Source organism: Pelodiscus sinensis, chromosome 1 (assembly GCF_052426305.1).
Source record: "Pelodiscus sinensis isolate ZL-2025 chromosome 1, ASM5242630v1, whole genome shotgun sequence".
Classification (NCBI taxonomy): Eukaryota; Metazoa; Chordata; order Testudines; family Trionychidae; genus Pelodiscus; species Pelodiscus sinensis.
Genome location: NC_143052.1, coordinates 210,617,335 through 210,634,633, shown reverse-complemented (window position 1 = coordinate 210,634,633; position 17,299 = coordinate 210,617,335). Strand labels below are relative to the sequence as shown.

The 17,299-nt window shown below is 46.0% G+C and overlaps 1 protein-coding gene across 2 annotated transcripts; it reads left to right on the top strand.

Moving 5' to 3' along the window:
• The first annotated feature begins 2,785 nt into the window (after positions 1 to 2,785).
• Positions 2,786 to 17,299, top strand: PRDX4 (peroxiredoxin 4). Of its 2 annotated transcripts, none has more exons than XM_075913315.2 (7): positions 2,786 to 3,006; positions 5,339 to 5,456; positions 7,554 to 7,670; positions 8,725 to 8,847; positions 12,131 to 12,261; positions 14,292 to 14,326; positions 16,847 to 16,912. In XM_075913315.2, the coding sequence occupies exons 1-7, from the start codon at positions 2,838 to 2,840 to the stop codon at positions 16,895 to 16,897; spliced, it is 744 nt and encodes a 247-aa protein (XP_075769430.1). In that variant the 5' UTR covers positions 2,786 to 2,837; the 3' UTR covers positions 16,898 to 16,912. The 2 variants fall into 2 exon arrangements, with proteins under 2 accessions (XP_075769430.1, XP_075769429.1); XM_075913314.2 differs by lacking the exon at positions 16,847 to 16,912 and adding an exon at positions 17,176 to 17,299 and having other exon boundaries at positions 2,787 to 3,006.

Sequence of the window (17,299 nt, the reverse complement as noted above, 5' to 3'; positions counted from 1 at the left end):
GGACCTTTGGTCTGACCCAGTACGGCCGTTCTAAGCTCAGGGTCGGGGATCTCACTGGACCAGCTTGATTTTCATGCACACCTGCTCCTGGGTGGCCAGGCTGGCAGCTATCCTGCCCCAGACAGCCACTTTCCTGTGCCTAGTGCGGAGGTTGTGGATGAGGTCCACGATGTCCACACTAGACCAGGCGGGTGCCCGCCTCTTGCGGCCCCGGGCAGGCTCCTGGGAGCCGCCAGCCTGGTCCCGGGAAGAGCGGAGGACTGAGTGGCAGCGGGTGGCTGGCTCGCGCTGTGCCAGGTGCAGGGTCTGCTGGCTGGGTGCTAGCAGGCTTGCACCTGGCATGGGCACCGTAGCCAGACCGTGCCCCTTTAAGGGCTCCGGGGCCAGGAGGGGGGCAGAAGAGTTTCCCTGGTGGTGCCCAGAGTGGCCACCAGGGCAAGCTGGGGAGGGCTAGCCTCCCACTAGTTCGAATTAAGTGGCTACACAGCCCTTAATTCGAACTAGTTAATTTGAACTAGGTGTTAGTCCTTGTAGAATGAGGTTTACCTAGTTCGAATTAAGCGCTCCGCTAGTTCGAATTAAGTTCGAACTAGCGGTTTGCCTGTGTAGCACCTATCAAAGTTAATTCGAACTAACGTCTGTTAGTTTGAATTAACTTTGTAGTGTAGACATACCCAAAGAGAGTAGGAAGAGGCTCTGGGGAGGTTGCAGAGAAGGACAATGTGGGGAAAGGAGTAGGCCCCAGGGGCATTGTGTATATGGGAGGGTAGAGAAGGGGAAGGAAAGGCAGGGGAAAGGAGCGGGCAGGACTGTTGGGGGAGGGAGTGTTGGGAGAGGAAGTCAGTGAAGTGGTGAAATTAAAGTGACAAATCCCAGTGCACCTGTTGACTGGTATGCCTGGCCAAAAAGGGAACCAGCCTAACGGAACATCTTCCTATCTGCTTCTGTCATCAGGGTTTGTCTCAGCTCCATAGGAAAAACAAAATTGACTAAGATGTGGGTGCTAACAAAGAGGGCATTTATTTAACAGTTCAAACAAGGTAGAGCACGTAACTTTAGGACCCCCAGGACTAAAGGTAAGTGACACAAAGGTGATGCATGACTGCAACTCAGGTGAGTTCCCTTCCCCCAGGATGGGACCCAGGTAAGGAAATGTAGGATTACGAAACTACTACTATATCCTGCAGCTTATGGACCCTCACAAAGGTAGAACTCCGGCTCCAGATGGTATCTCAGGTGACAGCGATCAGGCTGCATCAGCTCTGCTTCAGCGATGGTTAGCCCACTCCCCTCCTAGCGCCATCATGGGGGTGTGTATGGCCTTGTTGATGAAGGGTGGCAGCTGGTAGCACACCCCTTGCGTGCAAGTAAATTCACCCTCCCACAACCAAAACCTATCTGAGGGGTGCTAGCCTGTCCTCTAAGCATCTCCGGACTCAGAAGGGCAGCCCCTTGGAACTCAGGAGACAGCCCTTGGCTGTTGCTGGGCAGAACCTAAGTCACATGTTTGCCTAGTTTTCCCGCCAGAAACATCAAAAGAGCGGGAAAATGCCCTGAGGAGAGGGAGAAGGGCAGCCAAGATGGAGTCCATGTTGTTGTTTGTACTTTTACAAAATGGCGTATACATGTTACTGATTACTAAAACTTTCCCCTTGCACACCGCTTGAGCAAGAGCCATCAGCACTCCACTGTAGGTGCATGCTGAGAAGTTTGGGTGGGCTCTCCTAGCTTGGCTCCCAGAATGCCTGCTGGTGGCCAGGTGAGGCAGGCAAGTGTAAAAGGGGCCAGCTGTGGGCACTCCCAACGAGGCTCCTGGTGCATCAATGCCTGTTCTGCGGCCCCTCTCTTTCTGGAAGCCAAGCAGTACATGTGCAGTCTGTGGGGTACATTGCTGACAGTGGTCCATAGGGAAAAGCCAGGGGAAGAGAATGACAGGCCAGGGGGGTCTCTTGCACTGCTGCTGGTTTCCCTGCAGCAGTGCCCTAACACAACCAGCCCACAGCTCCCTCCTGGCAATGCAGTGAGTAGTAGCAAGTATCTGTCCATCAGCCAGGCATGGTAACCTTGCCATGACTGGGACTACCCCAGCCCCAAGCCCTCCCTTCACTTTCCCCTACACAACACATCCAGCTCCCTGCCCTGAGGCTCCCCCCATACTCCCAGCCCCCTGCCTTGACTCCTACACATCCCCAGCCCCTTGCCCTGGGCCTTCACACACACACAGCCTCCTCCCAATTCCAGTACCCTCTCACAGCCCCTGCCCTGAGCCTCCCCCACACTCCCAGTCCCCTGCCTTGACGCCTGCATCCTCACATCCCAAGCTTATGCCCGGAGTCCCCCTATGGCCCCAACCCTTACTCATACACTCCCAGCCTCTGCCTTCACCCTCAGCAGACATTCCCAACCTCTCGCTCCTACATCTCCCAGTCTCCTGCACCCCCTCCACACACCCGTCCCTGAGCCCCCCCCCCATCAACCAAGCCCGACTCCTGCATCCCCAGCCCAACTCTCTGCCCTGAGCCCCCCTCCCCACTGCACCCCACCCCCTAACATTTCTTACAGGTGCTGCTGTTTCGCACCCTTGCCCGGGACACCTCCCACCAGGGTGTCAGAAATGGAAGTTATTGTCACCCGGGGATGGGGGGGGCAGAGGAGGCAATAGGGGGGAGCAGCGTGTGGGGAGGGGCCGGGCAGTGCGGGGGGATCAGCGCGGGGCCGGGCTGTGTGCAGGGGGCGGAGAGAGGCGAGTGTGTACGTGTTGGGGGGCGGGAGCAGAGCCCCGCCCCTGCTGGCTGGCCGCGGCTGTTCGCGGGCGGCGCACTCGGCGCGGGGCGGCCATGAAGGCGGCGCGGCGCTGGCTGGCGCTGTGCGGGACGCTGGCGCTGGCGGGGCGCGGGGCGGCGCAGGAGGAGAAGTGCCATTACTACGCGGGGGGCCAGGTCTACCCGGGGGAAGCGGCCCGCGTGCCCGTCTCCGACCACTCGCTGCACCTCAGCCAGGCCAAGAGTAGGTAGCGGGGGGGGGGGGAGCCACGTCCACTCTGCCCAGCGCAGGGGCTGCAACCAGCGCCGCTCCGGGCCCCCCCCGCCTGCTGCTTTGCCCCCCCCCGGGGCGGGGCCACCCCCCCCCCTCCCCTTGAAGCGTCCTCTGGCTGCGGGGCCAAGTTTCTCTGCTGCTTCCCACCGGCCTCAGTTTCCCTCCACTGGTGCCGCGAAGGGGCGCTGGGAGGGTTTGCTCTGCCTGAGCCGCCCCCGCAGCATCTCCGCGGCTTTGCGAGGAGCCCTCAGTGCGCCGAGGCCCCGGCCGGCCAAGGCAGCGCTGCTGGGTCCGGGGGGGGGGGGCTGTGCGTGCGTGCGGGGGGGGGGCCGTGGGCCGGACTAAAGCGCTTTCCCTTGGCTCCCGCTGTCTGCGTTTGGAGCCGGAGGCAGCGCGCTCGGGGGGAGTAGGCCACGTCACATAAAGCCCATTGGTGTGAACTGTGCGGGGGAGCTCCCCGGCTGCCAGCGCTTCAGGGATCTGAAAAGCAGAATGATCCTGCCTGAGGATTTTCACAGGGAAGGGGGGAAATGTGTTTGGTACCGTGGCCCAAAAGCCTCCTATCCCCGTAGCTGTAAATCAAGGGTGAACCATTTATTTTATTTTTTTTTTGGCCCAAGGGCCGCATCAAGGGGTGGATATTGTACAGCTGGCCATGAACGTTTATGAAATTGGGGTTGGGTGTGGGAGGGGATGAGGACCACAACGGGGGCTGCTGGGGTGGGACTGGGAATGAGGAGTTTGGGATGTGGGAGGGGGCTCAGGCTGGGATCAAGGTTTGGAGTGCAGGCTCTGGGGTGAGGAGCTAGGAAGCAGGAGGGCGCTCAAGAATAGGAAAGGGATCAGAGCTCGGGCAGGGTGAGGGAATTGGGGTGTAGAAGGAGGTCAGGGGTGCAGGTTTCATGCAGCACATTTCCCCCCCTCAGGTTCCTACACTGAGGCACTGCCAGGCTGCTCTGCATGTGTCCCCATCTGCAGGTGCCACCCCTATAGCTCCCATCGGCCATGGTTCCCACCACATAAGAGCAGTGGGGGGGCAGTGCTTGGGGTGGGGGCTGCACATGGAGCCTTTTGAGTGTTCTTCCCCATAGGAGCTAGAGTGGGGACAGGCTGCTTCCGGGAGGCATGTGTGGAGCAGGGAAAATCCCTGATCCCTCTCCCTAGCGGGAATACCAGAGTGGGACAAGCCCTGGGGCCTGCTCTCCAATGGGAACTCAAGGGCCAGATTAAAATGGCTGATGGGTCAGATGCGGCCCGAAGGCCGAAGTTTGCCTACCCCCACTATAAATGGATAAGTCATAAGTTAACATTTATACCAGTAGTAAACAACCTGGCAGGCCACATACAGGTCATTAGGGGTGTTTGGCCCATGATAAATTTTGTTTACTGTTACCTACATGCAGAATCTCTAGATTCTGCTGGTTTACATCTGTTATTTTTTCCCTACTGGTGTTACTAAAGTGACACGCACGTAAACCAAGGGGGCACATAAAGTAAAGTGCATGCTGTTTGCCTACAACACTGAGGGTGCGTCTAGACTGGCAAGATTTTGCGCAAATTACTGATTTTGTAATGTACAAAATCAGTGCTTCTTGCGCAAATACTTTCACGCTCCCACTCAGGAAAAAGCCCACTTGCGCAAGAATACTTGCTCAAGAGGGCCAGTGTAGACAGGAAAGAACTGTTTTGCACAAAAAAGCCCCGATGGCTAAAATGGCGATCGGGGCTTTCTTGCACAAAATCGCGTCTAGATTGGCACGGATGCTTTTGCGCATATAGACGCACTTTTGCGGAAATACTTTTAACAGAAAAACGTTTCCATTAAAAGTATTTCTGCAAAATCATGCCAGTCTAGACGCAGCCTGACTGTGAGAGCTTCCTTCTACATCCACTCAGCACTTCTACGGTTCAATCAGAACACCCTGCAAATTCTTGTAATGTGTTAAGGGGATGCTAGATGTGTGCAGCATTTTCTGTCCTGTAGTCTTATCGTTGGCAACATTTCAGATGGTTCAGAAATTTGTGAACACAAATCTATTAAGTTTTGTACATTTGATGCATCTTGAAATGTACATTTTTTGAACACAGAATGACCCCATTGTGTGGTATACTTTTCTCTTGTGAAAGGTTTAAATTAATTAAAAGTGTGATTGTAAATTGTGTGTCTTAAAATGTAAAGAACCAGACATCCATCCAGAGAGGAAAACTGTCTTTGAACATATTTTAGCTGATGAACAACCTCATTTATGTACACATTTCACTTTATTCTTATATTTCAATTTGGATCTATATTTATTTCTAGTATCCAAGCCAGCACCTTATTGGGAAGGAACAGCGGTAATTAATGGAGAGTTTAAAGAGCTGAAATTAACAGATTATAAAGGAAAATACCTTGTCTTTTTCTTCTACCCTCTTGACTTGTAAGTAAAACTGATGCAGACAGACCAAGATGTACACTTCCTACTCCACCCTTCCTGAATTTTGGAAATGTGTTGATTAGCATCAGGAAGCATTAAGATGTTAATTGCAACTGCACTTGACATTTTGTAGTTCTGTAGCATCTTAGTAGGCAATGTTTACAATCTTTGCTATCACAGGACTAGCTGCATACAGGAAAGAATAACATTGTCTCTTATGTCTTCACTTCATATGCTCTGCAAGATATTTCTTCTTTCACAGACTTTCAAGCATGTTATGGGATGCATTTAACTTATATTATTGGATGGACTTTACTTTCATTACACTATTGTAACTCCACTGCAGAAAATAGAGTTACTCCTGATCACGGTTGACAAGAGACTTCACTGGGCCCTGGTGAGAGCTGGTTCCTGGCCCCTCCAAAAGGAATGGGGCCTTTGGTGGAAGAGGTGGCACTGCGGTTGATCTCCCCCAGCCAGCCCTTCAGTGCCACCAAGAGCTCCAGCAGCAATTTAAAGAGTTTAGGGTTCTTGCCACTGCAGCTGTCACTGTAGTGGCAGCTGGGAGCCCTGGGCTCTTTTAAATCACTGGGTCCTGAGGCAGCTGCTCCCTTGCTTCCACTCCTCAATTGGCGGCCTCACTTCTGATTTATACCAAGGAGAATCAAGACCCTTGTTTTCCTGAAATGAGGAACAAAGCAAACTAGTAATATTAATAACTCATCTAGCACTTTTGGTAGAACTTAGGGATGTAAAAGGTTAACCGGTTACCCAGTAAGCATTAGGCGTACTGGAATGCTTACCAGGTAACAGGCAGTGAGACCCCAACCTCTGCTACACTGGCATGGCCTGGAGTGGGGAGGCAGGTGGGACCCCAGCCCCAGATGCTGGTCCACCAACAGCTTACCAGTTAAACAATATAATTTTAATTGTTTATCTGGTTATTTATTGTAATAGATATTTGCATCCTAGTAGAACTCAAAGCCCTTTACAAAGGAAGGGTGAGTAGTAGGGATGTAAGCGACTAGTTGAGTAGCTGACTACCTAATATGCATATGCTTATTTCTTAGTTGAGTCACTACTCGACTAGTCGTTCCCCTCCCCCCTTGCTGCCTCTATCAGCTACATTTGAAAGGCAGTGGGAATAGCGAGCACCCACCTCCGTCTTTATCGACTACTTGATTAGCTGATTAATTAAAATGTAACATCCCTAGTGAGTAGTAGAGACAGTTAGCTGCACTGATAATTAGAATACTGATTTATTTTCCTCCTACTCTCAAAGGGTACTCCTACACTGCAGTGTTTTTTCAGAATAACATAATCTGCGTCTACACTACCAATATTTATTTCAAAATAATGGTGAGCTGGCAGACTTCTTACTCCCTCCTGTAACCCTCATTTTACGAGGTGTAAGGGAAGTCGGAAGAAGAGTGCTCTTTCTTGGACTCCCTACTGCGTAGACAGCACCAAAAGCCAAAATAAACTATTTCGACTTAATTCATGCAATTGACATAGCTCAAGTTGCACAGCTCATTTCAGCTTTAACCCTACCGTGTAGACGTGCCCAAAGATTCAACAATTGTGATCTAAAGTGTAATTTTGTGTCTAGAAGAAGCAGGAAGAGGTAAATGCAAAATAGCTACAACTTGCATTACTATTTTCTCTGAAACTTGGTGTGTCATTCTTGAATCTCAGTAATTTATGTACAAATTTAAAATCTGTGAATAATTGTGACTATATCTAAATTGTAAGATGTAATATTAAGTCAACACTGACTGCATTTTCAGTCTTATTCACAATTCACTGACAATTTACTTCAGGGTTTGATGATAGATAATCCATTTGTGAACACATTTATGAATGCTATTAGGAATGCAGTTACTTGTAAAGTGTAAATTATTATTCACTTGTGTGCATTGGATTCTACGTGTAAATAAAAGCAGTAATTGTGTTAAGTAATTCATCATTTATCTATCTTAAATACTTCAGTCAATATCTAGCTTCTCTGTAGAAACTAATTTACCTACATATTGAGCTAACAGAAGTCAATCCTGGATATACTGAGAATTTTCTGAACTTACTTCACTTTCAATTTTTTAGCACATTTGTGTGTCCAACTGAAATTATCGCCTTCAGTGACAGAATTGAAGAATTCAGAGCAATAAATACTGAAGTGGTAGCTTGTTCTATTGACTCACAATTCACTCACTTAGCATGGTATGTAGCCTACCTATGACTCCTTTATAGAAAACTAGAAGATTTTATGGGCATTGCTCGGGTCCGTAATTAATTTTTGTTTTTTCAAAAATCAAATGAAATTGTACATACTTCATTTAAATCATTGCTCTGGGGTGGGGCTGGAGATGAGGAGTTCAGTATGCAGGCTGCCTCTGGGAGAGGACTACCCCAGTCCCCTCTCTCTGCAGCAGGTAGCAGCCTGGTGAGATGTGCCTCTCCATAGCCACTGCAGCTCCAGCAGGCAGAGCAGGGGGAGGAGTGCATGTCCCCCAGTTAGGGCAGGTGCAGGTTCGTCTGCTCCCTGCGCTCCCCAGCCAGAAAGGAATGCAGCAAACTGTGCACTTTCACAACAGAATCAGAGGTGGGGAGCTTCAGTCACCCTCCTGCTCTCCCTAAAGGCTGGGAGTTGGGCCAGTCCTGATATCGTATTATAAGAAGCAGTCCCATTCCAAGCACATCTCATTGTTCTGGCACAACCAAACCCTTTCCTTGCTTTAAGTTACAATAAGAGGAAGCTGTATACTGAATTTGATGATCCTAACTCTTACAGTTTAGAAGGAGTTCTTGAACAAACAAACAAACTCAAATATGTAGTCAATTATTGGTGGATACATATTAAGATATGGGTTGCTTCCCCAGATTTTCCTATTCTGCCTGATAGTTGTTCATTACAAATTATGCATCCAACTTTATGATCAGACGTTCTGTGACAGTTTAACACCAAAAAAATCTTCACTGGGGTGTTGTTTTTAATTGTGGGATTTGGAAGAAAGGTGGGATAGTTTGGCCACAGACAGAGAAGGAAGGTGTTTCAAGTGCAAATGAAGCATGGAAGGAGGCATGAAAAGGAGTGTAAGGGAGCTGTAAATGGATACACTGAAAGAGTGTAGGAAGCAAGCTGGAACAAATAAGTAGGAAAAAGAACAAAACAAATATAGATATTCCTTCTGCACAAAAGCTACATGGAAAAGTTATTTGTATGTGGAATAAAAATCTCTGAAGAATAAATGTGCATTTCTTTTGTTTGTTAAAGGATTAATACTCCACGAAAACAAGGAGGACTTGGACCAATGAAGATCCCTCTTCTTTCTGATTTGACACACCAGATTTCTAAGGATTATGGAGTATATCTAGAGGACCAAGGACATACGCTTAGGTATTATGTTCTGTCACTACATTCTATCTTGCAATAGCAGTGCTTTCTATCAGTTCTGTTTAAAAGGACACTTAATATTGGCACTCTTCTCTTATATCTACTATGATGAACATAGTATATAATATCTGAACATATACTGGGTCTGTTTACATGGATAAATTACTTTTCTTAAAAAGACAGATCAACAGGCCAGCATGTGAAGATATACAATAACAAACCAATTGAACATACCTGATGAGTGGGAGAATGAGTAGTAAGGAAAATGTTCAGAATGCTATAAGCTATATGAAATAAAACAACAGTCATTTAAGCTTCCCATTCAGAAATTCATAATATCTATTATATGGGCTTTTTTTTCCACCGACTGTTGATAACTTGGCTGAAATTGTATATTAAAGCTCTTAGTTCACAAGGAAACATTTATTTCATTCAGAAGTTAATCCATAATGATCTATTATGCATTTAAAATTGAGAGATTTAAAGATAAGCTGAAATGCTGTGTCCTGTCAGAATCTGAACTCCCCGGTCTGATCTTTTCTTCTATTACATCTGGGCTACATCTAGACTGGCATGATTTTCTGCAAATGCTTTTAACGGAAAAGTTTTTCCATTAAAAGCATTTGTGGAAAAGAGCGTCTAGATTGGCACGGACGCTTTTCCGCAAAAGCACTTTTTGCATAAAAGCGTCCGTGCCAATCTAGACGCGGTTTTGCGCAAGAAAGCCCTGATTGCCATTTTCGCGATCGGGGCTTTTTTGCGCAAAACAATACCACGTTGCCTACACTGGCCCTCTTGCGCAAAAGCATTTGCGCAAGAGGGCTTTTGCCCGAACGAGAGCAGCATAGTATTTCCGCAAGAACACTGACAATCTTACATGAGATCGTCAGTGTTCTTGCGGAAATTCAAGCGGCCAGTGTAGACAGCTGGCAAGTTTTTCCACAAAATCAGCTGCTTTTACGGAAAAACTTGCCAGTCTAGATGCAGCCCTAGTGTTTTATTAAATTAAACTGAACCATGGATTCAAAATTTGGTAAAGAACTGTCAGATATTTTATGTTGACCACCTTGCTGCTGATCAGAAGTATGTAAATCTTGTCTAGTGGTAGTTGTGGCATTGTTTGATACAGCAGTATTTCTTGCCCATTCATTTTCAGTGTTCTTTGCTACTGCTGCTGCTTTGCAGAATTTTGAAAAAGTCAGTCTCTCTCACACGTCACTTTCTTTTTCTTCCTTATCCTATAGTGAAAACATCACGTGTTTTGAGACATTAGAGCTATTGTCTGGACAATGTTGCAAATTCCATGGTCTATTTACCAAGCTACATAGTTAAGGGTAAATAGTGTTCAAGACTTCATACAAAAATGCATGTAAAAAAAGTTCTTGAGCATCATCATAATAGCACTGAAGAAAAATGCAAACTTATGTACTGGGACTTTTAGAAAGCCTTTGACAAGTATGGATGTGAAAAGTTAACCAGTGAGGGCTGGAGCAGCTCCTCGCCTGTTGCAGGGGGCTGCTCCGGACCACCAGGAACAGGGGACACTCTTGTCTGGAGCAGCCTTTGTCCACAGGGAGCCTAAGAGCCCCACTGCTCTGGCAGGGCCTAGGAGCAGTTGACAGTCCCAGTCCCCACGTGGGTTTGGGAGCCAGCAGCCAGCCAGTACAGAGCCCCACGGACTGGGGGCTGCTTTAGCCGGGCTGCAGGAGTCCCCAGTCCTGATCCTCCTTAGTTGGTTAACTGGGATTTTACATCCCTGTTGAAAAGGTTTTTCAACAAAGGCGCTTAAAGAGAGTAAGCAATTATGGGATAAGAGGGAAGTTTCTTTCATTAATCAGTGACTGGTTAAAAGACAAAAAAAATTTGAAATTGTCAGATTTCAGAATGAACATAGTAATGTCCCCCCACTGATGTCAGGGACCAGTGTGGTTCAACAGATTAATAAATGATCTGGAAAAAGGGCTAAACAGTGAGGTGTCAAAATTTTCAAACTGTACAAAATTACTTCATCAATGAAGATGCAAAAAGTTGCAAGAGAGATTTCACAAAACTGAGTAATCGGACAACAGAGTGTCAGATGAAATTCAATGATGGTAAATCTAATTAATGTACATTGGAAACAAACAACATATATACAAAATGATGGGATCTAAATTAGCTGTTAACTAGTCAAGACAGAGATCTTGAAGTCGTCATGGATAATTCTCTGAAAATGCCAGCTCCGTCGGCAGCAGCAGTCACAAAAGCTAACAGTGTTAGGAAACATTAGGAAAGAAATGAATAAGAGGGAAAATAACATATTACTACTATATACATCTATGGTAAACCCACACATTGAATACTGTACAGTTATGGTAACCTCTTCTCAAAAAAGATATTAGAATTGGAAAAGATACACAGAAAGGACAAAAAATTATTAAGGGCATGGAACAGCTTCCACATGAGGAGAAATTAAGAAGACTGGGACTTTGCAGCTCAGAAAAGGGACAACGAAGAGGAGATATGATGGAGGTCTAAAATCATAACTGATGTGAAGAAAGTGAATAAGAAAGTGGTGTTATTTACTTCTTCACATAGCACAAGAACCAGGGATCACATGATGTAATTAATAAGCAAGTTTAAAAACAAACAAAATACATGATCTGTGAAACTTATGGTCGGGGGATGTTGTGAGAGTCAAAATATAATGGGGTTCAAAAAAGAACTAGAAAAGTTTATGTAGGATAGGTCCATCAATGGCTATTAGCCAAGATGGTCAAGGAAGCAATCCCAACATCTGGCTGTCCCTTGCTTTTAATGGCTGGGAGTGGACATCAAGGGATAGATCATGTGTCGATTGCCTGTTCTTTGCATTCTGCCTAAAGCACTTGGCATTGGCTGCTTCTAAGAAGATAGGACACTGGGCTAGATGGATCATTGGTCTGGCTCAGTGTGGCAATTCTTATGTTTATTGCTTTCTTAATTCTGACTTGACCTTATGTAGATTACAGCAGGATCTGAGTACACTGCAGACTGAGAGCATCTCCTACAAATGAGGCTGGTATTGAAAAACTCCAGATGTGGGGGAAGGTAGAGTCTTAATATTCTGGGGACATTATGAATGAAAAAGTAATGTGAAGGGATTTGCCAAGGAAACTCACAGTTATCACAGAAACGCTGCCTGGGTAGTGCTTGGAGAGAGGCAGCCACTTCTGAGGTCATGCTGCAATATCTGGGCACCACAATGTGTGTAATAGAGATCAAGATCATTAGGTTTGTGTCTAAAAGAAATTCCATGTTTTTGCAGAGGCCTTTTCATTATTGATGATAAGAGGGTCCTTCGACAGATAACAATGAATGATCTTCCTGTAGGCAGATCAGTGGATGAAACACTTCGTCTAGTACAAGCATTCCAGTACACTGACAAACATGGAGAAGGTACCTGTTTTCAATATTTTGGCAGTGGGAATTATGTTGAGGTTTTCTTTAGTTTGGAAAGTATTTTTTAGTTCTGAGGAAGCAAGGCATACTGCAACATTTGCTAGCTTCATAATTGTTACTGTACAAAGTTTTCAATTCCCCTCATTCAAGATTACCTGATTCTCCCTGCCTTACACCTAGGGTAGAGTCTAAGCTAATGCAAAGTAGTTGTAACACTACCAAATGAAAACAGGAGCATTTATGCCCATTTTCCACTGATAAGCATCCATGACACACAAAGCATTAGCCAGTGAAGAATCAGGCTCGGTACTTTAATACATTTGGGCTACGTCTACACTCGCAGCTTCTTGCACGAGTAATATGCAAAGGAGACTAAGGGTGGAATATCGCTGAGCCTCATTTGCATACCTAATGAGTCACCATTTTTTTCAGAAGTGGCTCTTGCGCAAGAAGAAGCATCTACACTGCCCCTTCTTGCGCAAGAAAAACCCTCTTGCGCAATGCCATTCTTCCTCAAGTAATAGGTGTAACGGCATTGCACAAGAGGGTTTTTCTTGCGCAAGAAGGGGCAGTGTAGACGCTCCTTCTTGCGCAAGAGCCTCTTCTGAAAAAAAGGTGGCTCATTAGGTATTCAAATGAGGCTCAGCGATAAAACATAGCTCTATTTTGACTAAGGAGGTCAAGTCCTTTTTGTTCAGCCTCAAATAAAGCTATGTCTCAGCTTACCAAGTACTAGAGTCTCCCAGGCTGTGTCTACATTGGCCCCTATTCCATAATAGGGATGCTAATGTAGCACTTGGGAATAGGCAAATCTGCGGGGGATTTAAATATCCCCCGCGGGATTTGCATTTTCATGGCTGCCGCTTTTTTCCGGCTTGTAGATAAGCCGGAGAAAAGCGCCAGTCTGGACGCGATCCTCCGGAAAATAAGCTCTTTTCTGAAGGATCTCTTATTCCCACTTGAAACTTGAAAGTGGGAGTAAGAGATCCTTCGGAAAAGAGCTTATTTTCCGGAGGATCGCGTCCAGACTGGCGCTTTTCTCCGGCTTATCCACAAGCTGGAAAAAAGCGGCAGCCTTGAAAATGCAAATCCCGCAGGGGATATTTAAATCCCCCGCAGATTTGCCTATTCCCAAGTGCTACATTAGCATCCCTATTACGGAATAGGGGCCAATGTAGACGTAGCCCCTGAGAGGCATGTGGAATCTTGTTGGGTTTTGCTGGACTTATGTAGCAATAGCTGTATATTTAATTGGACTCTGCAAAGGCTGGAAGGAAAAATCCTCCAAGGTTTTTATTAAGTTCACCACTTTTCAGCTGGCAGCACTGTCTGCAGGGGATAAAATGTCTGTGCACCTTTTATGTAATCCCAACTCCGCAAGCAAATCTTTGAGCCTGGGCAGAGCCTCATCAAAACCAGTGAAACTCTCCCTGGTCTCATGTAAGTTATACGTGAACAACTGAGCAATTGTAAGAATGGCAAATACTTATTTTGATCATCCTAATATTTTTGTCCCCTAAACAGGATATCAAACGGTCACTTTGTAGAGCATGCTTTAATTTTTCTTCATTGGTACAGCAATAAAGTAATAGCATTAGTTCTAAAGAAAGTTATACCCGTCTCCATTTACATGTAGTGAAATGCTTGTACTCTTATCTTGGCATCATGTGTCTTCCTGGAATGGGGATTTATCCTCAGAACTGGAGGTTCTATTACTTTGGTAGTAATTTAACTAATAAACTGAAAATCAAAATCAGTATATACCCCTACACACACATACCCAACCAAGCAAGGATTTCCAGTTTTTGGTGAATGGAACAATCCAACCAGCCCTGAAAGTAGTACCAATATAAATGTTTTAGGGAAACTGTCTGATAAATAAGAACTTTGCATATTTACATGTGGCACCTTTGAACTATTTTACTTAAAATTCAAAGATAGGTTTTTCAAGAGTGGCCAGAAAACCAAATATGAGAGAATTAATTTCTTTTCTAGTGAGAACTTCAATTTTTACTTTTTTTTTCTAGTTTGCCCTGCTGGTTGGAAACCTGGCAGTGAAACAGTAAGTCCATATTTATATTCAGCATATTTATATTGCATGATTAAATAAAACGAGGAATCCAGGCCTATCTCCATTGAAAGCAAAAGAAAAATTCCCATTAACTTGCAGTACAATATCAGGCCCTGTGCATCATGATACAGTAAACTTCCGATAATCCGGCACCTTTAGGACCCAGGGGGTGCCAGATTATCAGATATGCCGGACTATCAGAAGGGGGGGGGGCTATGAGGGAGCTGGGGTGGGGGGATGCTACCCCAGACCTCCTCATAGCCCTCCCTTCTGATAGTCCAGCTCTGCCCCAGGAGTCCCTGATTCAGCCGCTGCTGGTCAGTTTCAGCAGTGGCTGAATCAGGGGCACCTGCAGCACAGCAGCTGGGATGCTGCTGGGTTGGTCCGGTAGCGCTGACCCTTGGTGCTGCGAGACCAACCCGTCAGCACCCCAGCTGCTCTTGGGGACGCCTGGGGCAGAGCAGCTGTGGTGCTGACGGGTTGGTCTTGCAGCGCCGCTCCTCGGCGCTACTGGACCAACCCAGCAGCACCCCAGCTGCTCTGCCCCAGGTGTCCCCAAGTCAGCCGCTGCTGATACTGATCAGCGGCTGACTCCAGAAAGCCAGAGGCAGAGCTGCTCTGCCCCGGGGCTTTCTGGAGTCAGCCCTGGTCAGTTTCAGCAGCTGCTGAATCTGGACGCCTGGGGCAGAGCAGCTGGGGCGCTGCTGGGTTGGTCCCGCAGCCCCGAGGGGCAGCGCTACTGGACCTACCCGGCAGCACTCCAGCTGTTCTGCCCCTTGCTTCCTGAATTCAGCGCTGGTCAGTTTTAGCAGCGGCTGAATCGGGAAAGCTGGGGGCAGAGCAGCTCAAATGGTCCGGCTGCCCGGAGCACTTCCGGGTTCCTTATGGTGCCGGACCATCAGGAGTGCCGGACTGTCAGATGCCGGACCATCGGAGTTTTACTGTACTAAGTTCTTAATCTGTTGTCATTGGAATTTTGACTGATTTATTACAGTATATCATGTTTTCAGTATTTCATTTTTCATGTAGAACAACAGTTACTCTTTTCACATCAGGCATTTCTTTCTCCTGCAACTTTCCAATGTATGATCAAAACCAAGCACCACAGAGTTAACTAAAGAGAGAATATTCCCTCCCATCCTGCAATGCAGGTGAAAATAGAGTTGGCAGTTCCCTGAGGAAGGACCTGTCTTCTCTGTACAGTGCCTAGCCTAACAGTGCCTAACCAAAGTCCTATCACGATAGTCACTGTACTGACTTGTATTAAAGGATAGTCCCTAAATTATATATATTTACAAAACCTCAAATAGTACATTCAGGCTGTCTCTAGACTGGCATGATTTTCCGCAAATGCTTTTAACGGAAAAGTTTTTCCGTTAAAAGCATTTGCGGAAAAGAGCGTCTAGATTGGCACAGACACTTTTGTGCAAAAGCATCTGTGCCAATCTAGACACGGTTTTGCGCAAGAAAGCCCGATTGCCATTTTCGCGATCTGGGCTTTTTTGCACAAAACAATACCGCGTTGTCTACACTGACCCTCTTGCACAAAAGTATTTGCGCAAGAGGGCTTTTGCCCGAATGGGAGCAGCATAGTATTTCCACAAGAACACTGACAATCTTACATTAGATCGTCAGTGTTCTTATGGAAATTCAAGCGGCCAGTGTAGACAGCTGGCAAGTTTTTCAACTTGCCAGTCTAGACGCAGCCTCAGAGCCAGTGTGTATGGATAAGCCGGTATCTTCCGCATAGCACCCAAACCACCTCTTGGCCAGGGCTGTGCTTCTAATCCCAGCTCCCTATCTAAGGTCAGAACCCCTTTTGTGCACCCAAACTCCCTCTTAGATCCTGCACCTCTCCTTTGATATACTATAAATGTGTGACTGGTTACGACTTACCAATATTCATAGAATGACCCCCTGTAAGAATTGCCCATCCCTGAGAGAGCCTCTAATAAAAGTTGCAACTGGCAACATTTACTTAGCTAATTTTGCTGCAGAGCAACAGAACTCTGTATTACTGTGCAAAAACAAGCAGATGCTGGGAAAATCTATTCATGGGCTAGTTGAGATTTGTCTTAGTGAGAAAAACTGGAGACATTTTATGATGAAAATGGATTATAGGATGATGTGTGACACATTGGAAATCCACTTCTCTGGCTGAACTGAATAATCTGTCTATTTGCAGCTGATGAGTTGATTTCCCATTCTAAGAAGGGTCAAGCCTATATGAATGGGTGATACACTTAATAAAAGGGAGACAAGTTGAGGAAGTAATACATTACTGCTATTGGCATCTGCTGTCTCAGTATGCCTGTTGCTGTCAATTGAGTCATTGCTGAGAATATCAGGTCTCAGTAAATATAGTACTGATGTAAATACAAATAAGATGTTCTCTTTACTTTCCATGCAAAAGGTACAGTGCACTTAAAAAGCAGAATAGTTCCACAAAGCACTCTTCAAAATATATTAACATCTGTAGCCATGCTATCTAAATGTGTTTGATTTAATTAGATCAAACCTGAAGCTGCCATGAGACTGTGGTGGCCAAGAGAAGAGCTGTAAGTAAACTGGCACTTTTGAGTACAGATGTTAATTAATGGAAATAATTCCAGATTCACTTAAGGGAAAATCAGAGCAGAGTACAGCCTTGGAACTGGACCGATACTGTTACTTCCTCTACCTCTCCACTGTTTAGCATGTTAGAAATAAGCAGTAATCTTAGATATGAACAGGTGAAAGGTAATTTCTAAATGTAGTATCTGACCCTTAATGCTAGAATATGATGTAGATAGTATTTCTTTTTTGTTTTTAGACCAACACTTTCATTTTCTCTCACACAGATAATCCCAGATCCAGCTGGAAAACTGAAGTATTTTGATAAACTAAACTGAAACTTGCTTCTACTGAGTTATGCAATGCACATGCAATTTCCAAGTTGTCAATAAAATTCCATTAATTTTGTTA